Source organism: Prinia subflava, chromosome 6, assembly GCF_021018805.1.
Source record: "Prinia subflava isolate CZ2003 ecotype Zambia chromosome 6, Cam_Psub_1.2, whole genome shotgun sequence".
NCBI lineage: Eukaryota > Metazoa > Chordata > Aves > Passeriformes > Cisticolidae > Prinia > Prinia subflava.
The window spans coordinates 34,226,166-34,253,497 of NC_086252.1; the positions used below are offsets into that span (position 1 = coordinate 34,226,166).

At 38.4% G+C, this 27,332-nt stretch overlaps 1 protein-coding gene across 1 annotated transcript in view; it reads right to left on the bottom strand.

Annotated features, from left to right (window-relative positions):
• LRP1B (LDL receptor related protein 1B) overlaps positions 1-27,332 on the bottom strand; it is a 295,406-nt gene that overhangs the window by 74,021 nt on the left and 194,053 nt on the right. The window contains exons 56-63 of the mRNA XM_063400998.1: positions 23,589-23,770; positions 21,940-22,139; positions 10,241-10,429; positions 9,322-9,470; positions 5,523-5,616; positions 4,363-4,479; positions 4,073-4,192; positions 1,641-1,760 (exon numbers count right to left, since the gene is read on the bottom strand). Of these exons, the coding sequence (XP_063257068.1) occupies positions 1,641-1,760; positions 4,073-4,192; positions 4,363-4,479; positions 5,523-5,616; positions 9,322-9,470; positions 10,241-10,429; positions 21,940-22,139; positions 23,589-23,770 (1,171 nt within the window). The remainder of the gene's footprint in view (positions 1-1,640; positions 1,761-4,072; positions 4,193-4,362; positions 4,480-5,522; positions 5,617-9,321; positions 9,471-10,240; positions 10,430-21,939; positions 22,140-23,588; positions 23,771-27,332) is intronic.

A 27,332-nucleotide genomic window follows, 5' to 3' on the forward strand; every position in this document is an offset into this window, starting at 1 on the left:
CAGGTTGTTGGAGGATGGGAGGGTATCCCAGGCTTGCTTTGCTCACATATTCCTCCCCAGAAACTCACTGCCAGAGACAGGACAAAAGTCAAGATGAGTCTCAGATATGAACCAACACCTCCAGCTGTACATGTTGTGATTTAAAAACCTGTTCAGCTTGGCACTGCACACATTGCTTCCCTATACTGTTTAGTCATTTGAGTAATTTTTATTCTTTCTATTGTAAAATGGTAGCTCATAACGAGGTACTTATTTTAAACACAGTTTTTCCTGTTTACTGTCAATTCTATTTCTTTTCCTCTCTTTAAAATAAATAAATTGTGACTTGAGGATATTATTACATGAATTATTTTATGACCATTTGTGCCACATCAGTTGGATGTGTGTGGGTTGGCCACAACGTGAATCCACAGTTTAGACACCTGGAATGCTGTCCCAGCTGGAAAGCCACAGATTTTGGAGATCCAGGTGATGTGGAATGGTGAAAGAGAAAGTAGCTGTGACATAGAGCAGAAAGTGAGCAGTGCAGGGCTGCTTCAATAACAGCCCAAAAGTGGATATGAAGCTTCATCTCCTTTGCATTCACTGCTTCTTCAAGACCAATGAATTCCTTGGACTGTAAACTTCTCCCCAGTTGATAGGAGTAATTATTATCCTTATCTTGGCAATTCAAATGATGATCTTGGATTTTCAGTGCTGAGAAAGTTCATTTTCCCAGGCATATTTGCCCCCTTCAGCATTTTTATATATGCTAATGTGTCAATTATCTGAAACACATCCATGGAAAGGCAGCTCAGTGCTTTGTCCTTGACTGGAGCCTGTAGTTTTGTTACTCTCTTGTCCCAGACATAAACTTGACACAGGTCTTTCATCAAACAATTCACTGATGCATGGGGAGAGCTTTAAATGCTCCATATTTGTCTTGTTCTCTTCCATCTCAGGACATTTTTCTATATTTTCCTTTACAGACCATTTCTGGAAGTTTCACAAGTGTTTCTGCACATGGTTAGTGTGTGTCTTGCATTGACACCCATCTTCAGGGATTTTCCAGCAGACCTGATCCACTTCCTCTGCCTCTGATTGTCTGTAATCCATTTCCCAGGCAGAATATTTATATTTATATTTATATTTATTATTTTCTCTACTTCCAGCAATAAGAGCTGACTCATAATTCCCTGGAGCTCACAGGCCACATCAAGTTAAACTTGAAACTGCTCTGAACCTTTCTAGACCTTGACTACCAGGATTTGCAAATTATTGCATTTTCACTATTTAAGAATAGCAGCAATTCAGCAGCAGTTAAGTCAAGACTGAACTGACAGAAACTGGATGACAATGAGAGAAAAATAAAGATTGTCACCGTATCCTATGACAGCCACTACATTCTGTGCCATTTCTGTGATTCCAAATGCCAAATGAGAGCCTCTTTTGCACCTCCTGTCAATAAAGAAGTGGCATAATGGGAATTTTACGAATGACTCGTTCAAAGATTGCCATTCAGTAAGGACTGGATGAGCCAGAGAGGTTCCAGATAGGTATTATCAAACACTGAAGGAGGATATAAAAAGTAGGATGGGTATTTCTCTTGATAAAAATACGTCAAGCCACAGCAACAGATTCAGAACCACAGGCATACTCACCACAGTTTGCTTCATCTGACCCATCTGCACAATCTGGGTCTTCATCACACACCCACAGCTTGGAAATGCAGTGCTTGGTTGTTTTGCACTGGAAGTGGTCTGGAGAACAACTGTTTTCAGCTTTAAATAAAAGAATTCCAGATCAAAATTAGAAATTTCTGCTATTATTCAAAAGATATGTTTTAAAGAAAAAAAATATTAAGGATTCAAGATTCAGAAACTGGATATCTTTAGCATTATTTATGTAATATCTGTAAGAAAACAGAATTCAGGTTTATACTGTTTATAGTTTTGTCATGTTCTTAATGTATTATTTTATATAAACGTTAAAGTAAAACAAATGTAATAATCAAAGCGCTTATTCTGATATTCTTTCAACAGCAAATAGACTTGCCATTGATAGATTCAGCAAAAATCAGACAATTTTTTTCCCCTAGCTTTCTAAAATGCCAGTTATAAATTGTGAGAGTCAGTTTATAAGACTAAGGCAGCTCTGGATGCTTTGATCAAAAACGGAATCTAAATTATGCACAATTTCTGTGAAATTCTGTGCTCTGCTAAATTGGGTATATGTTGAGAAAAGCTTGACAAACATTTCACTTTATCAGTTTAGAACAACAATTTTTTCAATGAATCCTGCGGCAAGAAAAAATCCAAAGATGCAGCTGAGCTTTCAGCCTGTTCTTGAAGGGTGCTCGAAGTTCAGGTTTAACTGCATTAACCTTAGAACAAAGGTTTGAAAACAAAGCAGAACCTCAGTGCACCCATGTGATTTTAGATGTTCTTTAGAGTTGAGTATGTGTACTCCAAATAATTTTCAGCTGAACTGACCATGGGGGGGAAACAGGAAACCTTTATGAGGTTTTCCCACAGGAATGTCTGTCCTACCTTTACCTATGGAATTCTGTAGTGCTTTTAACAAACTTTCCTACCCCTGCTGAAAAGCAATTTGCTCCCTGGTATTACCAATCTTGCTTCTCGGGTTTGGCAAGATGACAAATTTTAGGTTTGCTAAAAGTTGGTGTATTATTTCTGTCAGTGTCACATTTCTGTCGACTTGGGCATGTTCCTGACTGCACTACAAGAAATAATCCTGATTCTCAGCTAGGACAGTCACCAGGGGATTTCACAGAGCTTTACAAGAAAGACTGGCACAGCGACCTCCACTGCACATATGGAAAGCCTTCAGCACGAAACCTGACTTTGAAAAAGTCACCTGGTAGGCAAAACAGAACAGAGGCAGAGCTAGAAAAAATAATATTTTATGAATCCCAAACTGGTGACATTAGCGTGAATCTGACCTGTTACCTGTCTTGTGCCAGGAGCCCAAGTCAACATGAACTCACAGTCCCTGAGCTGTGGATTCTGCTGCTCTGATTTAACTTCTACCACCTACACCTCAAGGTTTTTGGGAACCTTCCATACACCATGTGCAGTTCTTTCCAAGGAAAACAAAAGTAATCTGCCTGATCTTTCGCAGGATCAGGCAGATTACTTTTACCTGACCCCTCCTAATCAGTTTCGAATAAACCCAATGTGAAAACCAACAAAAACGGTTTTCTGCAAAACTTGTATTTACATCTCTCCTGAGCACTTTGGAAGACAGACATTAAACCTGACCATCAACAAAGCCTTTCCATCCTTAGCAACCCTTCTCCCCTTGGAGCAGGATTTGTTCTTTGCAGAAATGCAGCACATGCAAACCTTGAGAAAGCTTTGCAGAAATGCAGCTCAGATCAGCAGCAGATCTGAGCAGAGAAATGAATAAAAGACAACTACGTTTCAAGACAGCCCCATCATCTTAGTTGCAAAATGATCAAAGACACAAACTTATTCCACAGATTTCCATTATAAATCTGAAAATATTTTCTCCACTTATATCTAAGAAATGTAAAGTGAAAATAAACGTATGAAAAGTAAGTTGCACTAAAAGCTGAGCAAATGGAAATCCAGTTACATAGGTAAATTAATGAAATCCCCAGAGCAAGGGGAACAGAAAAGGTAAAAATAATCAGTGAAAGAAAAATGATGTAGAAGGAGCTTTGGATCTACAGCTTTTCCAACAAAAGAGTCTGAAAAACGTATTTTTCCATTGAAATGCATTGCTGCAAGGCATGGCAGATGAAAGCCTCAGGAAGATGAGTCATTTGTGAGGTGGTTAAGAGTCAAACACGTGTTTCAACCTCCGTCAAAAACCCAATTAAATGCCTGAAATTGTTTATACTCCTCTCTTCTTTGCAATGACTTTAAATTTGGAGTTAATAAATGGCATTTTAATTTGCTCTTTTGTATATGAAGCATTGCACACCTGTCCCGTGAGTTAACTGTTTGCATGTTCTCCAATTGTTTTAGATGGAAGACATTCACAGTATTTTACCCCAGTCCCCTCTTTGAAACCAGATACAGAGTAAAATTCTCCAAGCATCACTTACGACAGTCTCGTTCATCCTCTTCATCACCACAGTCATCCTGGCCATTGCATCTCAGGTTTATTGGGATACACTTCTGGTTCTTTGTGCACTTGAATTGCCCTGACAGACACACGTGTGTGTCTGTGAATGAAAAGAAAATAAAAATAACACGTTAAAATGATTAAAAGTTGAAAAGATTCAAAATTTCAAAGGTAAATGAAGAGAAATGCCGTTTGTTGACAGAGTGTGGAACGTGACATTTAAACCAGTTTGGCCTGTTTGTGAAGCCTGCAGTGCACACAAGCACCTACCACAGTTCAGTTCATCAGAATTGTCCCCACAGTCGTTCTCTCCATCACAGATAAAGGCTGGGAGAGCACAAAGCCCAGTGCCACACTGGAAACGTCCTGGCTGACATCTGAATTCAGCTGGGAAAAGACAAAACTGCTTAGGAATACTACCAGAGGAATGGTTGAAGTCTCACTATGGCTGTTCTTACCCCGTGGACTAATCAAAAATACCTATGAACTTGTATTTCCTTTAAAAGGTACACATATGATTGCAAGACTAATTTCAAAGTCTGATATCTTTAATTTGTGCAGCTCTAGTTACAGTGCTAATGACACAGGGTGAAAACCCCCTGCAGGTTGAAGCTTACCCAAGGCTCAACAGAGACCTGCAATTTAAGATCTAAATGCTTGAGTTCAACTCTGCTTTTAACAAATTCTCTATCCCACTCTAATTCTATTTCCCAAGAAACGCCTAACATTGCTTCTTCTCCAGCTACTATCATTAGAAAAAAATGAACAATTATGTACCTCTGTAGTAATATTATATATAGAGTAGCTTAAAATAAAAACTTATGTAGAAGTATATATGTTAAAATTTGCTTCAGAGGCCTCTGCAGCAGGAAAAGAAAACTAGTTATAAAATTGCAAAAATAGCGGTGAGGGATTTTAATGCAAAAAAAGTCAAATTAACTGTTAATTAACCAGAAGATGGTAGAACACAAAGAGCATTTTTTTTTTTCAAATATAAGTTTAAGGGAGGAAAGCAATGTCCACAGGGAACGTTGTTGTTGCTCAGAAAACTGAAGTAAATAATAACGTGTATCTAAACTTCTATAATTGCAATAAAACCCGAGCAAATGAGATTAGAATCCCATGTTTTTATTACACAGGAAAAAAAAAAAAAAAGAAGACAAGTAAACCTGTTGGAATTTTGTATTTATGCAAAGAACTCTGCAACCTCAGAGCACAGCTTCAAAATGAGAACCTTTAGCGAAAACACAACCGGGATGAAGTAAAGGCTTAAAAGTCAAAAAACATGAACGATATTTCAAAGACCTTAAAAGACTCGGAGGAACGTGTAAGAGCGCTGCACACTCTTATATGTCCAAAATAGTCCTCTCCCTGAATTTGATGAATTATTACATTTGATCTGGACCCTGCTGGGGCGGCGGGGCACTTACGGCACTCGGCGGGCTCGTCGGAGCCATCCCCGCAGTCGTCCACCGTGTCACACTTCCACCAGAACGGGATGCACTTGTCGGTTTTGCAACGGAACTGCAAGGGGGAAAGGCCAGCAGGAACAAAAGCTTCCATGTTAAACGTTTATTTATTTGTTTGTTTATTTATTTAAAAGCAGGAATAACAGCGCGGTTTATGAAAATCAGTTTTGCTGCTTGAGGCGTTGTTGCATTGAGAGCTCCCGGTTGTTAATTTTACAAAACTTGTGTTTTAAATATTGTTTGTATTTTTTTTTTCATTTGGAGGTGTTTGGCACTGAGACTGCCAAAGTGATAAAAATGACTGTAGTTTCAATGACTGTGCTATGCTGGCTTACAATGCCCCAACACAAACTGCTCATTGCATTTTGCTGCATTCTGTGATTTCATTCTTCAAGGTCTTATTCAAAGCAAACACTTCAATTCTCAGGTTTTGTAGACTGTTGAAGCAGACAACATCATTTTTCCAGGTAAACCCAAACACCCACAGTTACAAAAAAGAGCCTTAATTTGTCGTGTTGTGTACAGTATTGCTTACATTGTTTGAATTAAATGAACAACCAAATGTAAAGCCTTCCAGACTCTCAAAAGGAGAAAACATCTGTAGAAAAAATTGAAAAATCCTTTGTAAGAAGGCTGTGCATTGACTCTCTACTCAGGTGACTGCACCTTTGTTCTGACTGAAAGAGGAACGCAAACAAAACCAGTGGCACGAACTGCTGTAATTTTCTACGGCTAAACCCAAACACTGAGTACATTATGTGGCTCACGTCAGGGAGAAAAATCTGGGTAAATTATCAATCAGCTTTTAAGAAATGTTGGCTTTCCTACCAGGTGTCTCTATGAACAGGGAAAGGAAGGAAACCAAAGGGTTTAGAAGGGCAAGACATTTCATTTTCTCTCGCTGGGCAGCTTGTTTTTCACATTTTAAAAATCATTGATTATTCAATAAAGCTGTATTTAAATGGTATATTACATTTGGTGCCTCAGCTCAGTTTATCTTTTCTAGCAAGAAAAATTAGAGTTTCAAAGGCATTTATGTTACAGAATCTGAAGCTGGAGCTACATTCCTGTGCCACCTTGAGGGACCTGCCAGGCTGGGATGAAGGGCAGCTGCCACTGCCCCACTCAGACCTGCAGCTCAGAGGGGCTCAGCTGCCAAAGGCAGGAGACAAACAGAAACTCTGACAATTGTCATTCTTTGTCTCCTCTGTTTGCTCTGCTCACCACAAGGGACTTCAGCCTGTCAAAATGGCATCAGGAAGTTATTTCCAGGAAATAGGTACTAACTCTTAGATGTTGTTATGAAAATACCTGCATTCCATTCTAAACTGAGGAGACAAAAGCCTGCACAAGCAGGGATCAGGGTCATATGGGTCTTAATTGGATGGAGTTCTGGTGTTCAAGAGTCTAATGGGATTTGTAACTAAATTTCTCATGCCAGATGAGCCATCACAGGATGGTCTGGAGAGGCAAGATCAGTTTATGGACCATCCTACTCCTTTCCATCAGAAACAGCCAACGGTGGCTGTGCTGTCAAAAATGATGACATGGCAGGAGCAGCTCTGATTTGACAGAATCATCTGAAAATCTTAAGAAGAAACAAAGTTTGCCACCAATCTCTACATCTGATGCCATCAGACTGGTGAGTTATCAAACAATAAAGAGACTGCAAACCTGAAAAGAAATGAAGAATAACCAACATCAGCCTCTAACTTCCTGCCTGGAGCTGCCTCTTTTACATCATTCCGCTCTCCACCCTGTGGAATCCACAAGTGATAAAATATTGCTCCTCAAGTATCCAAGATGTGATGCTATTTCTTGAATTCATAGTACCACTGAATTAATTAGACTGGAATGGAGCCATTCAGTCAACTTTTAGTAAATAAATTCACTGTGGAATAAGATTCTAGTGTCACTTAAAGAATTTTTTAAGTGTCCTTTTTTTTAAGCCAAACTTGAGGGACTAAATACAGGGGAAAATTTGTAAGAAATTCCTCATTTTAAAAGTGATTCACATCTTAAGGAAACAGAAAGGCAGTGGGCAGATCTCTTACATAAGATTATTATTTGAGTGGAGCTGTGCCTCTTATATTAAGATGGCCACTGCTCCCTAAAAATTAGGAGTAAAACTATTTTCCTTAATGTTGGAAATCATTATCATGCATCATGATACAGAACATTGTAAGAGGTCATTAAAATACCTCTAATAAAAAGGAACTACTAGAAAATCAGACTACTAGAAATATTTTAAAGGCCATATGTACTATAACAATCAACCAATTAATTGTCTGGTTAGAACAGTCCAAAGGCTTTTATCAAAGGGATTCTCTTATAAGAAATCAGTATGTTATACTTATGTACCTTATATTTTAAGAAATAAAGTAATAAACATTTATTTTAAGTCATAAGGAATACAGACCAATGTTTTAATTGATGATTTTTTTCCATTCTACCTATTGGATTGTTTTTAACCCAAGCCTATCATTTTCCAATCTTTCCAACTGGACTGAGCTTGTTTCCTTTTTTTAATGCAAAACTCATTCATGTATCCCAAATCACTGTTATACACACTTAGTATTTTGATATTTCAGACAAATGTTTTTTCAAGGCCATCTTCACGGGTTTAGCAGCTGTATTTGTTCTGGTGACTGGCAGGAACAGCAACATTTGAAAGTGAACAAGTCCTGCATTCCCTGGAGAAAAACCCATTTGCAAGTTCCCCACTAACAGCGTTGGAGACAGAATGCTCTACGTGCACCCCTGAGTGCTGAGCTCCTTTTAAAGCTCCCACATTCCCTTGGTGCCAGCACTCCTGTTGGAACCCTGCAGGCTGAGAAGTTCTGTCTTTCTGGGCTAAAAGTCACTGACCCTCAAAAGCAGGCACTACATTTGACCCGAGGCTGTGGAACAGGCTTCTGAAATTGATAGCACTGGGGTTGTGGGTGTGTAGTTTGAATAGCATTGTGTGATCTCATCAGGTGAAAAAATTAGAATTTAAGGTTTTAGTACATATTAATGTGTCGCTGTGAGCCTTGCTCGAAAGGACACACGCACCCAGGAATTTGGGAGAGCAGAAGCAGCGGGGAGAATCTCCTGCTTTGTTTATTACTTCCTATTATATACTTTTATCAAGGTGACCATGGATTGGAGAGTGGTATTCCCACCTCTCAACCCACTGGTCAAGGGGACTGTCACACAGTCATTCCTCTCCAAGGAGAAGAATGTGAAACAATGATAATGTTTTAAAACATAACTGTTGTTTACATGAAAGAGCGTGAAAAGTTGCTAACCTTCTACTTTAATATGAACGCTCAGCAAACTAGGAAAATCTCATGGTGACAGTAATGGATGATGGAGGATTTGGGGTGTTGTCCAAGTCCTTCTTCTTCTTGGCTTTGGGTGTTTTTTTTTAATTGGGTGAAAGTGTCTGCATTGCGGGCCTTGGGTGGTCAGTTATTGGGTTAAAAGTATAAATAATACAGGTGTCATCTCATTATTGGATAGTTTATGCTTAAGAATAAGAGCTGGAAGAGTTAGAAGCTTGGAAAGAGTTAGAAGCATCCATTCTCTAGTTTGCTAGTTAGAGCTCACGACTCATGAGACTGTAAATAAGGATTAATAAACGCTGAGTCCGAACACGACACTGCGCCTCCCGCGAATCAATCCCGGCTCTGACAGGAAGAGAAGCAGACAAGAAACCCGCACGCTCCCGGTTCAAAGGCAGGGCAGAGCAGTCAGACACAGCCCGGCAGTGCCGTACCTGGCTGGCGGTGCAGTTGGACAGGCAGGTCCTGTTGTCCGCGGCCAGGTAGAAGTTGGTGGGGCAGGCGCACGAGTGCAGCGTGCCGGGCGCCAGCAGGCACAGGTGGCTGCAGCCGCCGTTGTTCAGCGCGCACACGTGCCTGGACACTGTGGGCAGAACAGGAGGGAGATCAGAGCCTCTCACCTCAGCACACTTCGGGGTACCTGCCTTCTGGAGGAAGGAAATTGTGTTCTGTGTGCTGTCTTTACAATCCAGTGTCTCAAATCAAAAACCCACGGAGGCAAGCTCTTCCTTTTGCCTCTAAGCTATTCTCTGTTGTATGCAAAAACGAATTATTGCCATGGCTGTAAGTTCAATACTGGAAGGAAAAAAGCTCTTTTTTTTCTTTCCTTTTTTTTTTTTTTAAATAATGAGAGGAAAAAAATTAGCTTATCTAGGTCAATTGCCAAATAGCATTCAGTTACAATTCAACCACAGGGACATCAGCAGATAAGACACAATCATACCACTCACATTCTCTGACATTCTCTCACTCTGGCAGTATTCTTTTGCAATATTAATGCTTTCAAAGAACCAGGTTAGAAGTTTTTATAATGCACCGTTTCCCTCTTAAAAAATGGTAACTTGGACCATAATGCAACTGAACAATTTTGTATTTTCTCAGTATTTGGGTTAATTTTGAGCATATAAATTATCTCTCTACTGAACAAGTTTCGTTAGATGTATTTAACACCAGATGTGCTTAAAACATTAATCACAGATTTATGTCTGAAAATGATTAATTTGAAAACTCTCACAATTTGAAGCAGAACAGAACAATCATTGCAGATAAACGAGCATGCAGCACCCCAGCACTCAGTGGCCACTCAGTTAAATACAAGAATTGCTGCTTGGGAAGCAGAGACAGGATAATTACCATCAGGCTGCCTGTAGGAATGATACACCTGGATGTCTGTGATGGTGTGCCACGAGTTAATCAGGGACAGCCTGCCCAAGCCTGAGGTTTTGTGGGCACGGCTGAGGGATTTGGTTTTCCCGTCTGTCCAGTAGATGTAGTCCTCAAACAAGGTCAGTGCGATCACCCCCGGGATGTCTTGGTTAGGGACTGGAAGGAGAGAGGCTCAGGTTAGTGCTCACCCTGGGGAAACTGCCAGGAAAATATTCCCCACTGCACAGGCTGACAGAACAACTGTGGGACATCCTCAGAATAACCGTGGTGACAACACCCCAGCACCAGAGGGTCCTGCATTACCAGGAACAAGGAAGGCGGATGGAGGACAAGCCCTGCTTGCCTAGAATTTGTTGGCCCAGTCAGAGATGAGGAAATGAAAGGATTTCAGTTAAAAAAGCATCCTCCAGATTTCAAATTAGACACGTCAAACTTCAAAGTAATAAGGAACAAATGTAACTTTCCCTACTCTTGGCATAAGCAACATAAATTGGCTCTTTTTACTGGAATAGAATTATCAGAAAACATCCAGAACATAACATATACATCTCCTGATGCTCTGTGTTTAATACCCTTCCATACAATGAACAGCATTTTATTTCAGCAAAATACACTGACAGTAGAGACAGGAAAAATAACAAAAAAAATTATCATTCAAATAAGCATTTCAATAAAACAGCTTATTATTCCTAACATCACCAACCATAAAATATAAAAGAAATAAACAAAGTGATGATGATAGTTACAGTACCACAAAATAATGAGCCAAAAAAAATTGGAAAAGGATGGGAGAACAAAAAGGACAAAAAGCTTTGGAGTATTCTTTACCTATTGTACATTCCTTAATCCTGAAGTATTTGTTCTTGGTCAACAGGAACTGAACTCCACTTTTTTTTCCCCCTCCTTTTAACATCAATACTAGTAATCATAAAGGTCACAGGAGAATATCTGACCACAATAATTAATTTGTAAATGATAATCTTTTGTTGCTGAATCACTCTAATTACTGACAGAGGTGAAAAGGCAGAGCAGAGCAGCTGACTGTCACGTTTAACCAGCACATCCTTAACACCTTTACCTCCTTTTCTGCATCTTTTTACCTGGAAAGTGCTGACAGAGTAGGCAAATCTCAAATTCCATTTGGAACATTTCATAGCTCACTGAGACTTGATGACTAATAGTGGGTATATGGAACAACAACTTAGAAAATTCAATTTTCTATCCAACAGTCCTCCCAGTACTGAACTCCAGTGCAGGGCATGTTGCCCTCTGGTCAAGGAGACCTTGCTGCTTATGCTTGAAATTATTTTCCTTTCTTATATTTCCTTTCTTCCATGGACCACATCTATCACATTGAAATAACAACGTGGTATTTTTGAAAGAGCTTCAGAGCACTTCCGAGAAATCAGCCAGAGTCCAATGAAATCTCAATTTTGGCACTCATTGGAGAGGCAGCTTTGCCACAGTTCCACGCACAGCAAAGGACAAGAAAAGCTCTTGTAATTTCTGAGATTTGTAAAGTCTCATTGTGCAATGTTTCCAATAGGAAACACTAACCAGGCTGACAGGAGAAGCAGGATGGGACATCAGAAGCTGCTGCCCTGAATGAGATCCCAAAGATTTCCATAAAATTAATCATTTCATTTTTGCTTCAGTTCTGAGAAAATACTGGTTCATATAAATTATGACCCTTGCTCTTATTTTTGGCATCAAATTAAAGACGTCAAAGGTCCCGCTCCATTCTCTCTAAAGACAAAAATATCCTATTTTATCTGTCTGTTTTCTCTTTTTCTGATCAAAGTTAAGCTTAAAATCAGAATAAAAAGACACATAAAAGCCTTAACGTACGTGAAGAGATTTACACCAAAAAATTATTTTGATTTCATCATCTTCATTATTCCCTGCCAATGAAAAAAACACCTCATAGTCATCCTTATTTTGGATATCCAGGAAGCAAACCCCGTTTCCTAAGCCTAGATATATGAATAAATGCTCACTCTTTGGTTTAGTGGACGTTTGTGGGTGGCCAGACAATTTATCCTGCCTTCATTGGATTAGACACACATCAGAATCCAGATGAAACTTTATATTCATGAGCTAAAGAAGATTCAGGAGATTACCAGACACTGCCTGAATTGTCTCATCACACTGCATTAACAGGGAAGCCAAGTTAAGTGTGTGGCACAAAATATTAAAATATTACACTTAGAACACTGCACAAAAGAAAACTGGTCATTGAATCAAGTAAAATTTTATTTTATTTTAAAAAAATAAATTCTGCAAGCACTAGGTTTAAAAGCTTCAAATGTACAAAAGTAAACCCACCTTATCAGTGCAAAAAAAATAGACTCTCTTCTTTTTATGTTCTTTAAAAGAAAACTGACAAAATATATTAGTTTCTAAAAACTGAGTTTCCTATTACTGCCATTTATAGGTGTAAAGTTGAAACTGTCAATGGCTCAACACTCACAGATTCAAGCTGCACTTTGTCCTGTCATTATTTTTATTTCTGAGCAATTCTGTAATTTTAATGGGCCTCTGCATTAACTTTTCATTAGGTCATGATCAACACAAACTTGCACCATTTAAAGCTGTAAAAGCTGAAAGTATTCTGTTCTGAAATGTAGAGAAAGTTATTAAAAAATCAATTAAGAAAGCAATGAATAGTACAAATATATGCAAAGGAAATTCCACTTGAAGTAAACCAGAAAATGAGTACAGACTCACTGGACAAATATTTCTTACAAAAATTCTACACTGACCATAAAAATATAACATTCTTATAAAGAAGAATTAATACTATTTACATAACAAAAGGACCGTATAAAATTTCTTCTAAGCTGACCATAACACTCAAGATATTTTCTTGTAGAAGATAAACCTGAGAGAGTTTTGTGAAAACAGGCATTGAATGGAAACCAATTCTGACTTTACTGTTTAAGGAATAGTTGTACAATGGCTGAATATAATTTGCCTTTTAGTGTGTTATAAGCAAGGAAACATCAGAACTGTTGACCTGTCTGAGGTTATAGCATGTAGAGTTCCCATCAGTGTTAATGACCAAACAAAAATGAACAGAAAACTGAAGTAATTTTTACACCTGATTATCTGACAGAGCAATAAAATAAGCCTCTCATGTTCTTTATCTTTTGTCTTTGAGGACATCAGTGTTTCACGCTTTCCAAAATTTCAGGCAGTGAATATTGATTTTTTAATAAATGTATGAAGTAGTAGAGACACCCACTTCCTTTTTTTCACTCTTTCCTTCAACTCCAAAATCTCATCATAAATGACACACAGCAGTTAATTGCTGCAATACTAATTATTAACCCTACAGCAAACTCTGTGGGGTGAATCAGTTTTAAACAGGAAAGGAAGACTCATTGCTCCCCTTTCTCTGGCAAGCACAGCAAAACCAGACAGTTTTGGGCAAATTTAAAGTAAAGGCAGGTTAGTCATAACAAAGCACCTCCGTTTCCTCTGCATCAGCTATTTGAAAATAGTTTATCACATTGCAAACCCATTAGTAAGAAAGGAATATATTCTGTAAAAGCTAAAAAATTTACTTTTGTGATTCCTTTCCCCACCACAGTTTCCTCCTGCCAGAGCTGGGCAAGTTCCTTGCAATTCCTCCTCCTCCGCCACACCTGACGCTAACTCTGATTCTCTAGTGGTGTTTCATTTTATCCATAAATCAGGGGTTTTCTGACACTGAATGCTAATCCCAGACTGGGCTTGACCAAACAACTGGATGAGAAAAGGGGCACGAAAGAGGAGACAGAAAGGAGAAGGAATGCACAGGCCTTTCAGAAAGCTGCAGGAAATAGGAAAGAAAAAAAAAACCACACAGAAAACCACAACCAACCAAAAAAAAACCACCACCACCACCACCAAAAAAAAAAAAAAAAAACCAACCAAAAAAAACAACGCACAAAAAAAAAATCCCACAACAAAAAAAACCACAAAAAAAGGCAACAAAAACCAAAAAACCAAACCAAACAAACCACTAAAAACAAACAAACAAAAAACCCCCACCACAATAAACCAAAAAAACCTACAGGCAGGGAAGGGAATAAAAGGGAAAAACGAGGAGGCTTCCAATGGATCAGAAGTGGTGGGAAATAAAAATGATTAGATACTTGAAGACAAATAAAATTGACAATATAGAACATAATAAAGGAAGATAAAGTGCTGCATGAACTTAAGAGAAGAGCCACAGGAGGGAACATGATTATGTAGACACAGGAGAAACATGACGGACTTAAAATGTATCTGTCTCTCTCTCTTGCATTTTGTATGAATTTTGATCCAAGAATATCAATTCATAGGCTGTGATATTTGTGATACAAATGTTTACTTTTCTCTGAAAAGTGAACTCTGCTTCCCTTATATTTTCTCAGCACATTTACTTAAGCATAAAAAAAAATGTTGATTTGATTTCAGGAATGAAAATCATTCCATCTAGGATTCCTGAGCTATGTAACCTGCTTATGGAGAAGCCACACAGAAGTGAGGATCAGCTCCCTTGGCTCTTATTGAAACACAAGTTTTTTCCAAAAGTAAAAGCAAATACAATAACTCAAATAGTAATAAAAAAGCTCTCACTGGCGGGTGGTATAATCAATGTACCAAAAAAAAAAAAAGTCCTTAAAAGGACAAATGTTGACCCCTTCTAAGAGGAAAAAAACCCCCAAAACAACAAACAAACAAAACTGTCAGTGCCTTATCATATCCAGAAGATGGTTGATCACTTCCAGGACAGAAAGAGAAGTGGCCTTTCCCTTTCCAAAAACAAAGGACTTCAACCTTGCCCTACCCGTGTGCAAAATCTACAAAAACAGAAGAGGTGAAAGATTCCTCTTAGGCTCTTCCCAAAAACTCACCCAGCTAGAGTGCCAGAGCTGGGAAGCAATTGCTAAAGGTAATTAATTGTTGTTAAGAAACTATTTAATTTACTTTCTAGCTCCCCATGGCATTTGAGCGGTTTCTGTTTAAGAATTTTGGCACCCAAACACAGAAAGTTTACATGGATGACCAAACCTGAAAAAACAACGTACACTGTTTTGAATTCCACCCTCTGAAACTTCACCTTCTGAACTGCAATAAAACAGAAATAAATAAAAATCTAAACAAATAAAAAAAAAAATAAAATAGAAATAAAAAGCCTACTGACATCTTGATCTAAATGGAGCCAGTGGTCCCCTTCTAGGGAGGATTAAGAACCCTCCAAAGACAAAGTGCATCAAGGAAGAACAACACTTAATAAGAAAAGAGCAATTAAACCCACAAAACCAAACAAACTTGGAGACTGCTGATCTTCTCCTCTGCAGCAATCACTGGCCCCCACTGTCCTCCCTTGTAGCTGTTTCTGTCTCATTTTAAATTCAACTTGGAACCTCTCTGAGACACAGTCAATACTTTTTATTTCCTACACTGCTCACCCCTGATGCTTGCTCCCTTCGATAAAGGATTTGAAGTGCTTAGTCCATAAAATTAATAATGAATAATGACAATAAGATTATCTCTGTTAAGCTTGTGACTAAGTATGTAGTTTTGACAGATATAATTAAATTTAAGTATATTACATTAAAATACTATATTTTAAAGATAAGCTGTTTTATCATCATTATTACTTTTATGAAATTGATGCTTTGTTTAAAAACCTAAACCTGTCAAACTCAGTGAACAGAAAAGAAAGATATTAATGGACTATATTGATTCAGTCCAGCAACTGAAGCTACTTTTCATACTAAAAAAAAAAATTAAAAAAACAATTTTAGGATGCTATTACTCATATCATTAATAACATATCCATGCATAAAGATTTCTTTCTGCAAAGTTAATATATACATCACACATCCATACTGGTTTAAGTATGGAAGACAGAACTCCTAGTAGTCAGTGCTGGGATATTTTGCAAGTATAAAAATGTAACTGAAACAACGAAAACTGAGAATATTTCAGTACAACACACTCACACAAAACTTGTTATACATCCCCAAACTGCTATCACTAAAGTTGGAAATTTAAATCTAAACATCTTAAGGCACTCATGTATTTGAGATATTAAAGCTCACTATTAGACATAACACCACCAGAGTGTTATGAGTTGCATATTTTTTTCCAGATCTGCCTATAAAACCAGTTGATCAGAACTAGGAATGAAATATTTTATTGTGCCACTTTAAAATGTTTTATTGCCTTTTTTAATTCACTGTGAGCAGTCGTTTATATGCCAGTTACTCCACAGCAGTACAGAACAGTAATTAAATTATTCTCAGATATATACAAGTAGAACAACTCACAGTGAGCTAGGGAGTTTCAAAAGTTTTTAAATTATTTTCAGACTTATAGATTTACCTGCCTGCCAGCCCCTCACCTTAGACTCCTGTCTTGCTGCTGGTTTTGATATCCATTCCCAGTGACCCCCAAACTATTCCTTTATATTTCCCTCCCCTGCCATCATCCAGCTATGAGCTGAACTACTGGGCCACTTTGGTTTATCTCATTTATCTTCTACTGACACCATGGGAGCTGTTAAACTCTGCAGCTTCCTTGATAAAATCCTCCCATTTTCCATTGTGGGGATACGAACAGGGAGAAAACAGAAAATGTGGGGTTTATGCTCTCTGTTGAAACTGCCCCCTGACAGGAACAACTGCATGGAAAGCAATGCCCATCCCTTAAAATTGGTGATGGCACAAGTCCAGCTCATGGAGAAATTTCAAGCATAGTGATCTATTTTAAGAAGTTTATAATCCAATTTAATTCAGACATATTTCACAAGACCAGTGGAATATACATAAACCATCCTGTTGTCAAACTTCATAAATTGGGTTCCATAAACTGGAGACTGGGGAACCTTAGAGTAATGTAACTGTGTGAACTGCCCTTAATAAAGGTGAATCTGAGTCATTTTTCCTGAATATTATCCTTTAAAACAGAAGTAACCCAATAAAATAAAGTAATCAGATTTGGGAAGACATATGGATGGGAGAATTTAATTGGAACAATTATGAAAAGTGAATCCAGAAGTCGATAATGGAGAGGAAGCAATTATCAGTTTGTGCTATCAGATGTGGCTACAAGGAGTAATTCTATAGACTCCTCAAAAATTGGGAAAAGCCTGTTGCCATATTAGAACTACTTCTCATCTGCTCTGAGAAACAAACTTTCTTTTAGACTTCTCTAAATTTTTGAGGTGAAAACTATGAAAACTTCCAGTATAAATCTGGAAGGAATTGTTTTCTGTAATCTTTTAGACCACTTCTACATCAGGACAATTTTATAAACATACATACTCTCTTTATAAACTCTGCTGGCAGAGTACAGCATTTGACACAAATACTCCTCTTCTACCTAGAAACTCTTCACAATGAGCAACTTTTGAAATTAAAGGCACTAAAAATTAAAATGGTTGTAATCTCCAAACTCCTTGTATTTGTTACTTCAAAACTTGCATATATAATCTCCACTTCTGAGAACTGCAAACATTCAGGCAGATGTCATCTCAAGAACAGAGTGTTTTTTCAAAGTGAGGTACTCCAGCAAAGTTAATCTCTGTCAGCTGTACTACAGCTAAAGAACTAATTTAGTAATAATAATTTAGTTAAAATGCAACACTTCTCCATTGCTTCATTTCCATGCTCCTGTCAGATGAAGGAATGAGGTGCCCAACTTTTTCTTTTTACAGAATAAAGCATCAACTTGACACAGTTTTAGGCTCGATCTCAGAGAAGTTTCTGTACTTCCTAAACTGGACTGTCAGATTTCCCTTTTTAATTTCATTACACTGAAATGCTCATCTTCAAAGGGAAATGGGGGAATGCAGGCACCTCTGGGATTTAGGAGCCCTGAAGGTTGGGAAAACCTGCATGAAGCAACCAGACACCCAGGGAGCTGTGAAGTCTGCATCTCCTCTGGGCAGAGGGAACTGAAAGCAGCTAAGTCTGACAAATTCTTAAATTTTTTATTTATTTTTATTTTTTAAAGCTCACATAAGTGAACCAGCTTAGTGCTTAGCCAGATTAGTGCTTCAATACTTGCTTAATCATTTACAGTGTGTAACATTCGTGAATGCTGCAGTGCTGTACTGGCTAAGCTCTAAAGACAGTTTATATAACCACGCATTAAACTTCAAACAGCTCAGCAAGGTCATCGCTGCCCCCAGCACCAAGAAGAGCTCCTAAGTACTCCAAGATTTCTGGCCTAGTTAGCATGTTTTCAAAATTCTTACTAGCACTCTCTTGGCAATTATAAAAGACCATTTCTCTATTGAAATGCAGAGGAACAAGAGAAAAGCAGCAGATGTTCTCCTCAAAAAGCTTTAAGGTTCATAAGAAATAAACTAATAAAAACCCCCATGCTTGCTGAAAAAATGTTAACACCGAGATCTAAATAAATGTAAACTGCCATTGTATGTAATGAACACTCTTTGGTTTAACAGGCAGTGTGTCAATGATTAGCCTAAGATTGTTGTGTTTATCCTAAATTATCTGATGTGGAGCACAGAACACTGCACACTGTCTCATACCATCCCTTAATGGTATGAAATTCACTAATTTTGATGAATTACTTATTTGCTGGATCGTTTGAAATCTCTGTGGCATTTTCTGATACATTTTGAAACAGATAATTTAAGATTCAAAAATAATAGTCTCAGGAAAAAAAATGCTCAGAGCAAGCCAGCCTTATCCTCAGAGGTCACAGAAATGAGTGAGAAAATGCTTGGTTTGCCATTAATAGCAGTTCAGATTGCATCACTCACAGCATTCCCATTCAGACCTTTTCCTCTCCTCCATGAGAATGTTTTGTGGTCACCATATCTGTGCCTTTATCCTTCTCCATTTGCAAACACAAAGGATAAGAGCAAACCCAACCATCTCCCCGTTAGTTAATTCTAACAATGCAAAATGTCCAAAATGACAGGGAAAACAGACCATGAAATCCTTGTGAAAAACATGCCCTCAAGAAACACAGTTATAACAAGAGATAAAAGCTAATCTTTCTCATTTAAGCGCTTATCAGCGTGTCCAGATATCAGAAAGCCAAGGGGGGGTAACAGTTTGAAACTCTGAACTTCTCTAGTTTCCCCAATTAAAACAATTATTTTACAATGGCTAAATTTCATTTTCTGAAAGATTTGTAGTCTTGTGCTGAATCATGAAGAAATTGAAGTCTTAATTTGGTTGGTGGTTCCAAGAGAAAGCAGGGAGAAAGGGAAAAGACTCCGATTAAAGGGTAATTGTGGGAACTCTGCAAAACTGTCAAAGCTGCCCTTGGAGCACCCACGGGGTTGTTTCATCTGGTTTAGACACCAAGAATTCTATCACTGTTTTGTTAAATCCACAGAAACTTTTCTACAGTTTCATTTGGACTAGATAATGGTGTTTTGAGTGAAACTCCTGACAACAGAAAGTGACAAAGGCATTAGGTGTGGGCAGGTGGGAGAGGATCCAGACAAGGGCCACAAAGATGATCCAAGGCTTGGGAAAGCTGCTGTGGAGCAAAGGCTGAGACAACTGGGCTTGTTCACTCTTGAGAAGAGAAACCTCATCACCACATTTCAGCCTTAAAAGAGGGCTGCAAAGAAAAAGAGACTCCCTTTATATATGGAAAAGGTGAAGGGTGATGGGAACAGGTTACCCAGGGAAGATTACGGCTGGAGACAAAAGGAAAACTTTTCACAATGAGAACACTGAGCTGTTGGGATAATCTTCCAGAGAAATGGTGGATTGGACACACCTAAGATGCAGCTGGACATGGTTGTGGGTCATCTAGACCATGCTTTTCCCAAAGAAGGTTGGACTAGGTGATCCATGAGGTTGGTCATCCATGAGGTTGGTCATCCATGAGGTTGGTCATCCATGAGGTAGGTCTCTTCCAACCTCATCCTCTACAACCACTGGCTAAGGACAAATCTTGCTTTCACATCATTTAAATACCTCAGGATCTTTCTCCCAAAGCTCCCTTCTTATGGCTTGAATATTTATACACCATCTGGATTTCAAAGAGACATGTCCTCAAAAGCAGCACGATACCAGCTTTACACAAAGTCACTATTTCTTCTGGAGCTTGCCTCAGATACTTCAGTGGTACAAAATTTGGATAAATTTGCTGTGGCATTGTGACAAAATTCTGTGGATATAAAGCAGCTGGAACTGATTTTACCCAGTTGTGCAGGAGAACCCCACAGGCTGGAGACCAAGGACATGGACACTGAAGGTGTTCTGAGTTTAGTGATAGGAGGATATTTTTGGAGAAAGAAAAATTCTGAAGCTCTCAGGCTAAAAGGGAAAACTGAAAGGTTTGACCGCTGCAGTCAGTTTAGGTCTAAGAGACACATTGGTGATTATTTACTTCTTTCCTCTGAAACATCCAGAAAGAAGAGTAAGAAGAGGATAATTTTATGAGAACAAAAATAGCAGGACAGCAGCACAGGGAATGACACTGAGAGGAGCAGGGAGCTTTGTTTCCTGTGGCAGAAGAACAGAGTGTCAGCAGGGATCCTGCTCGGGGCTGCTGAGGGGAGCAGGTTGGACTGACCGTGTTTGTCCCTAAAAACCACAGGCACAATGCTGAGATTAATGGGAACATTCACAGCTCCCACTGCTACTGCTAGAGCGTCTCCATTCTGCCATCTCCAACAACTGCCACTGAATTATTCATGAGGTATTTATGACCCACGATTCATGAATATAAGGGCTAGCAAAGTTGTTGTTTTGCTTTTCCCTTTTTTCTTTTTATTTCATGGTGAAGCTTTGATCTGAAAATAAAGTAGTTTTTTCATCAGTTGTGGTTTTGGGAAGACCTGGAGGCACCCAGTATGAGATAAAAGCCTAAAAAAGCCCAAATCCATGAAGCTTTACCAGCAGTGCAGCAGGGCTGAGGTCTAGGTAAAGCTTGAGGAAGGAGCTCAGATAACAATTTCATATGAAATAAAACCCCAACAGAAACTTAGAAGACCGATACTTTTTCATATATTTGAATTAAAATGAAAGATGTTTAATTATACAGTTTGGAATATGAGAACTATTCATCATAGTGCAGAATTTTTATTTTTTTTTAATACTTTATAGATAAATGACACAAGCTCTTTAATTATCTGTCAGGTGAGAAGCAAAACACAGGGATAAAGATTAGTTCATTACATAAGTATTTCAAAAGTTATTATTTCACCCATCTACCAGGAAAGACCCAAATTGCATTTGAAATACTGGTCTCATGCTGAGCAGACTAATGGCTTTTCCAGGCTTTCTGAGGTGGGAGAAAAGGCTGATTTTAGCCCATTTCTGACACATGGCACAGAGGATCTATCCCTTCTACTTTTACCAGCAAGTTTCACTCACTTTGTAACTCAATCAGGAACATGTCTATATATGCCGGAGTATAAAATTGACAGGGCTGTCTCAGATTGCTGCTCCCAGAGCTTCTTTTTGTATTTGACATTTTTCCCACAAACACACAGTACTGCACATTTAAAAGCTATTCATATCCATAACAGAGAACAAAAATGAAAAGCAGATTTTAAAATATTGATGAAAGGAAAGCATTCATCTTTGAGGGGGTTGGAAAAAGGCTTTAAAGGGCAATTTTTACATAACTATACGTAACATGGGAAGCATCAAAAAGAAAAAAACAAACAAACAGCTGAAGTATTGACCAACCTTTATGCCTGTGAGACCCATCCATGTCAGAAAACTCGATGTGGTTCTCATCAGCCCAGTACAGCCTGTGGTTGACGTAGTCAATGGTGAGAGCCATGGGTCTGGATATCTGGGATTCCACCACCACGGATTGCCTGGAGCCGTCCATGCCCACACGGCCAATGTGAGGGGACTCGCAGCAATCGATCCAGTACAGGAACCTGTGAGACAAAACCCAGCAGCTGAAACAATCCACAGCTGACCACAGAGCTGAGGCTGCCCCATCCCTGCAGGTGCCCAAGGCCAGGCTGGATGGGGCTTGGGGCAGCCTGGGACAGTGAATGGCACCCCTGCCCATCCTGGGGGTTTGAAACTGGATCATCTCTAGGTCTCTTCTAAACCAAACCCTTCTGTGACTCAATGCTTAATTTATTTAGTTGATCTCAAGAATAAATCAGTAATTACAATAAAAGCTCGAATTCAGAGTTATGATTTGAAATGGTGCTATTGTATCTTGGGGTTTTTTTTTGTCCAATATTTCCACCCTCCAGATGAATCTTTGCATTTTTCTAGACCTGTCTGTAAATGTCTGTGTGCTGAATGTAAAGAGTTGGAATAGGAGTCCTCATGCTGGGCATGATTTTATTAAATTGATTACGGATTAATAAAATGTTCATTTAAATGCCTTATTCCTGATACCTTAGAATTTGAAGCACCACCCAAACTGGACTTTGTGAATCTCACACCCTGCATAAATGGCATTGCCACTAAATCTATCAGAAGTATGGTACTACATCTACTTTTATTTTTTTACACTTATTACAAAACTGAGAACAGCTACAGGTACCCTACAACACACAGGTGCAAAATGCTGGCACCAAGCCTGCTCCACACAAGCAGCAGGGAGAGGGAAATTTCTCCACGCTCTCCAAATGAAAATGTTTTCTTTGGAAACAAACTGCATGGCATCAGCAGCATAATTCACTGAGCATTTCTTATTTGTGAGGAAAAAAAAAACCCAAGATACAGTAGCACCATTTCAAATCATAACTCTGAATTCAAGTTTTTATTTCCAGTAAAATTCTGTGTTAAAATAAACAAACAACAGCTTATGTTTATCAATGAAAATGTAAAAACAGCTTTGGAAAGCTGAATATACACACCAAAAGAAACCCAGTAGGTTTATTATGCCTATTTATTTATGCATCTAAGCCTTCCTGAAAGACTGGGACTCTCTGTACTGACTTTGTAGAGTGATTTTTGCATCCTCATGGATGCCCTGGCAACCACAGAAAGATCTCATGTATTCATTTCTTGAAAACATTAAACAAAGGTCTGCATCCTCCCTCCCAAATTTTACAGGGAAGAAAGGGTACAGTTACAAGAAAATTAAATTATAGTTCTAAGAATAGTAGAAAATAGCTTTTATCTTGAAACTAGCAAACTAGATAGGTTATATTTTTATGCTAGGAAAAACACTACTTTGTTTCAGTAGAGTCCAGACTAACACAACTTTCTCCTATCACTGAATATTAGATAAAAATAAAAACAAACAGCATGCCACATCAACAAACAACTAAGTATTATTTCCTATCTATTTTTTAAATAAAAAATATTGTAATATCAAATCAGAATTAAATAGGAAGCACTGAAAAATGGCTGCTCCATACCCAGCTTGAGGATCCAAGGCCAGATCTCTGGGGAACTTCACTCTCTTGCTCACAAGGACAGTTGGGTACAAGCCATTGAGTTTAGACACCTCAATAATTCTCTTTTCAGTATCAGACCAATAGAGATTCTTCCCAATCCAGTCGACAGCCAGGGCATTGGGAACAGCTGTATTGTGAATTACCTGGAAAAGCAAAAATCACATTAATGATTCATCTAAATAACTGGGAAAAGCAACAATTTGAGAGCTACTGATACCAGGATATTGAGAAATTGGGTATTTGATACAGTGACATACAGCATGTGAAAAATGGGTATTCACTGCTAAACACTGACACTTCTGAGGCAATGACACTTCTTAAGTAGCTATGACAATGTGAAACTTTTCTCCTAGTAAGGGAGAATGGAGCATACCACATTAGAAAGAGGAAATTACCAACTTCTCTGCATTATGCACGAACTTTTAGAAAATTTTGATCTTTCATTTTTCATCTTGTATTTCTAGTTTTCTCTTAACATAAAAAGAAAAAAAATAAACAAATTGAACCAAACCAACCTTTCCCCCCTTCGCTATTCTATTTTCTGTCCCACAGACCAGAGTGGAGTGAGGCTGCTCTGCCCACAGCGTGCCCTTGAGCACATCTGCTTCTCATCTCCCCATCTCTCTCCATCAGCCTGTCCTCATTTTAATGCCACAGCAGTGCCATCTGTCATCGTGACACAGCGACCAGCAGAGCTCTCAGAGAGTTACTGGTTGGAAAGGAAATACTCTGCTCTTATTCCCAACATTCACAGGCAGGAGAATGAGGAGCTTCCCAAGAATTAGTTAAATTTCTAAAGAAATACGTTGTTGAGACAAAAGCAATCTAGTCACCTACTGGAAAGCCTACAGACTTCTGACAGGGATGTGTTATTCTTGGGGTTTTTGATGTCCTGGATAATTCTGGAACTTGAACAAACTCTCTGCATATATATGATTACAAATCTCATCATGGTGGCATGGCTCAGTCTGGCTTGTCTGGGAGTTCTTCATGTCAAGTGTCCAGTAATATTTGAATATTCACAAATATGTGAGTCCAATTTCTTCTAGGCTTGAAAATTCTATTCCTGAGAAGATCTATCCTGACCTATTCTATTCCTGATTAAGTCCTGATTAGATCTGTGCAACTAGAACTTCAGAAAAAAAACCAAAACAAAACACAAATCAGAAAGCAATACTTGAAAACTTATGAGATTTCTTAAGCACTAATAATGGGTTTATTACTGAGGTGTACGTTCCAATTTACTGTTATCTTCATCACTAACAGCATGAGCACCAGAGTAGAAATTTCGTGTATAAACCTGTATTAGGTATAACTGAATGTGCTAGTTTTAAATTTATTTACCCTCTGAAGACACAGAAAAGCCTTCAAGATAAGAAGGGAAATGGTGAGATGCTTTAAATCAATTTTATAGTTATGAATATGTAAAAGCACCTTCTCAGGTTGTTCCATAATTTATCACCTTACAAAGTCTTTTAAAAAAAGTTAAATTCCAGGACACACTGATTTTTTAATGGGAATAAGATGTTTCATTTTCTAACGCTTTCACACTGCCAGTTTCACCAGTTTGTAAATGTGTAATTGCAGCAATGCTGCACTGGCACAAGGGACATTTCATGCAGAAATGGAGAACTCTGAACATTCAGATTGTGGTTTAGCTGTCCAAACACTGCACCAGAGCATCAACCAAAATAATGAATCTCTCTTTCTGATCACTTTTCCTTGGGAGAGCCACTGCAACGTGTCCCAGGCACTGGGACCACCAGTGTGGCACTTAATGTGCACAGTCCAGCTTTCTGCTGCATTTTCCACTGATTTTGAATCCAAACCCTCCCTAAAGCACTGTGCTAACATCTGAACATGTCCACGTGAAAAAGCTGTCACTTCAGTTCTGTAAACATCTCCTCCATCAGCAGAGGAAGAAGAAAAATGAGATAGCATCAGGCTTCCCAGAGCTGGGTGCTGAAGAAATGCCTCTCCTGCAAGGGGAGGCATCAAACAGCATCACTTACACTGAGAGAAGATCTGTTTACAGCAAAGAGCAACACAACAAGGGGGAAGATATTAAAATCCATACTTCAGGGGAAAAACCATAAAAACTCTCTCTCGGGACTAAAAAAAAAAAACCCATGTTAAAATATGTAAACAGGTTTGCTGGATTTAAAAAAAAAGTAATAACACTAGCATTAAAATTATGAAATAAATAATTATAATAATTTAATTTGAAATAGTTTTTAATAATGTCACTTCTTATTGTCCTGGGGCAACCTAATTTAAAAAGTCAAAGAGCCAAAAAAATTTGGCACTTGGATAAAAGGTTACTGACAGGTTGTTAGACAGCTACAGTATATAATCCTTGCTAATTTTTTCATTTTTTTTCAGCTTTCAGAGGCCAAATCTGGGCCAAGTTTTTCAGAGAAAAAACATTTTTTTGTATGAAAATTAAATGGACTAATTTTTATGATTTTTGCTTTGAGTATGGAATTCTATGTGAGCAAATCTTCATCAACATGACACTTGTGTAAATTACAAATTGATGGAAAAACAAAATATCCTCCATGTCCTCATCCTAGTTTCTTGCTACTGGTTTTTCAACTTTCTGAAAATTTTTCATAAAAAATAAAATTATTTAAGAACCAGTAGAAAGCAATTTTTTTTTTTTTTGTATTCCTCTGCCAACATTTTTGACTAGGAAAATTTCTTTGTTCTTCTTGAAATAGTTAAGATTAGAAATAAAGAGTCTGAGTAATCCCCAGCCCTTACGTAACACTGAATCATCCAGAAGGGACAGAAGCTGAGGAGGATGCTTTGGAATATGTTTTAAGACAATAAACATGATTGAAGGATTTAATGGGTTTTGAAACCCACACTTGCCTCCCCTCTTTTCCACTTACAGGTAAAACTTTTGAGTGCATGCTGGGTTTTACTTTTACCCCAAAGCAATCAGAGTGCCAGAAGCTGTTTATCCATGTGCCTTCTTTTTTGTAGTTTTTAAGAACAATGATTTTGGTGTGAAGGATGCAAACAAGGTTCACTGAGGCCAGTGAGCTCCAAACCCAAACTCCTGGGGACCAAAGCTGAGGTGCTCTGCCCAAGCTCTGAGTGAGAAATACAAAATTTCTCTCTCTGCGTGGTCACTGGTGTGCAAGGAGGGAACAGAACTCACAGGAAATGCTGCTGCTCACTCAACTCCATGCTTCAGAAGGTCAGACATAATAGAATAAACAACAAATTCCTTGCTGCTTATCACCAGTTCTGGGAAAATGCTCACATAAGTCAACAAATGTGCTTAACAGTGGATTTGTGAACTTAATCCACTGCAGAGGCAGAACAGACAGGCTGTGCAGAAATGGGAGTGCACTTCTACCCTTCACAGCAAAGACTGAGTTATTTTAATTATCAACATAGTGGTGGTGAAATAAAAACAAGCTGAAGATCACAGGAAATTTTCTACAGGAAGAAATAATACGCCAATGTATTTATACAGCTTACACCTAATTATAACTCTTTTTTTCTTTGGCATCCTGGAAACCACGTGGAACTGCCAATTCAGTAAACTGTCGGATAAGTCATAAGGAATTTAGCTCCTAAATACAGGAGCTCCTTGTCCCTATCTTTACTTCAAAAAAGATACAAATGCAATTAAATTCTACTAGGACTTGCTAGCTCATGCTGCATTTGTATTCATACACCAAAGCCTCACAA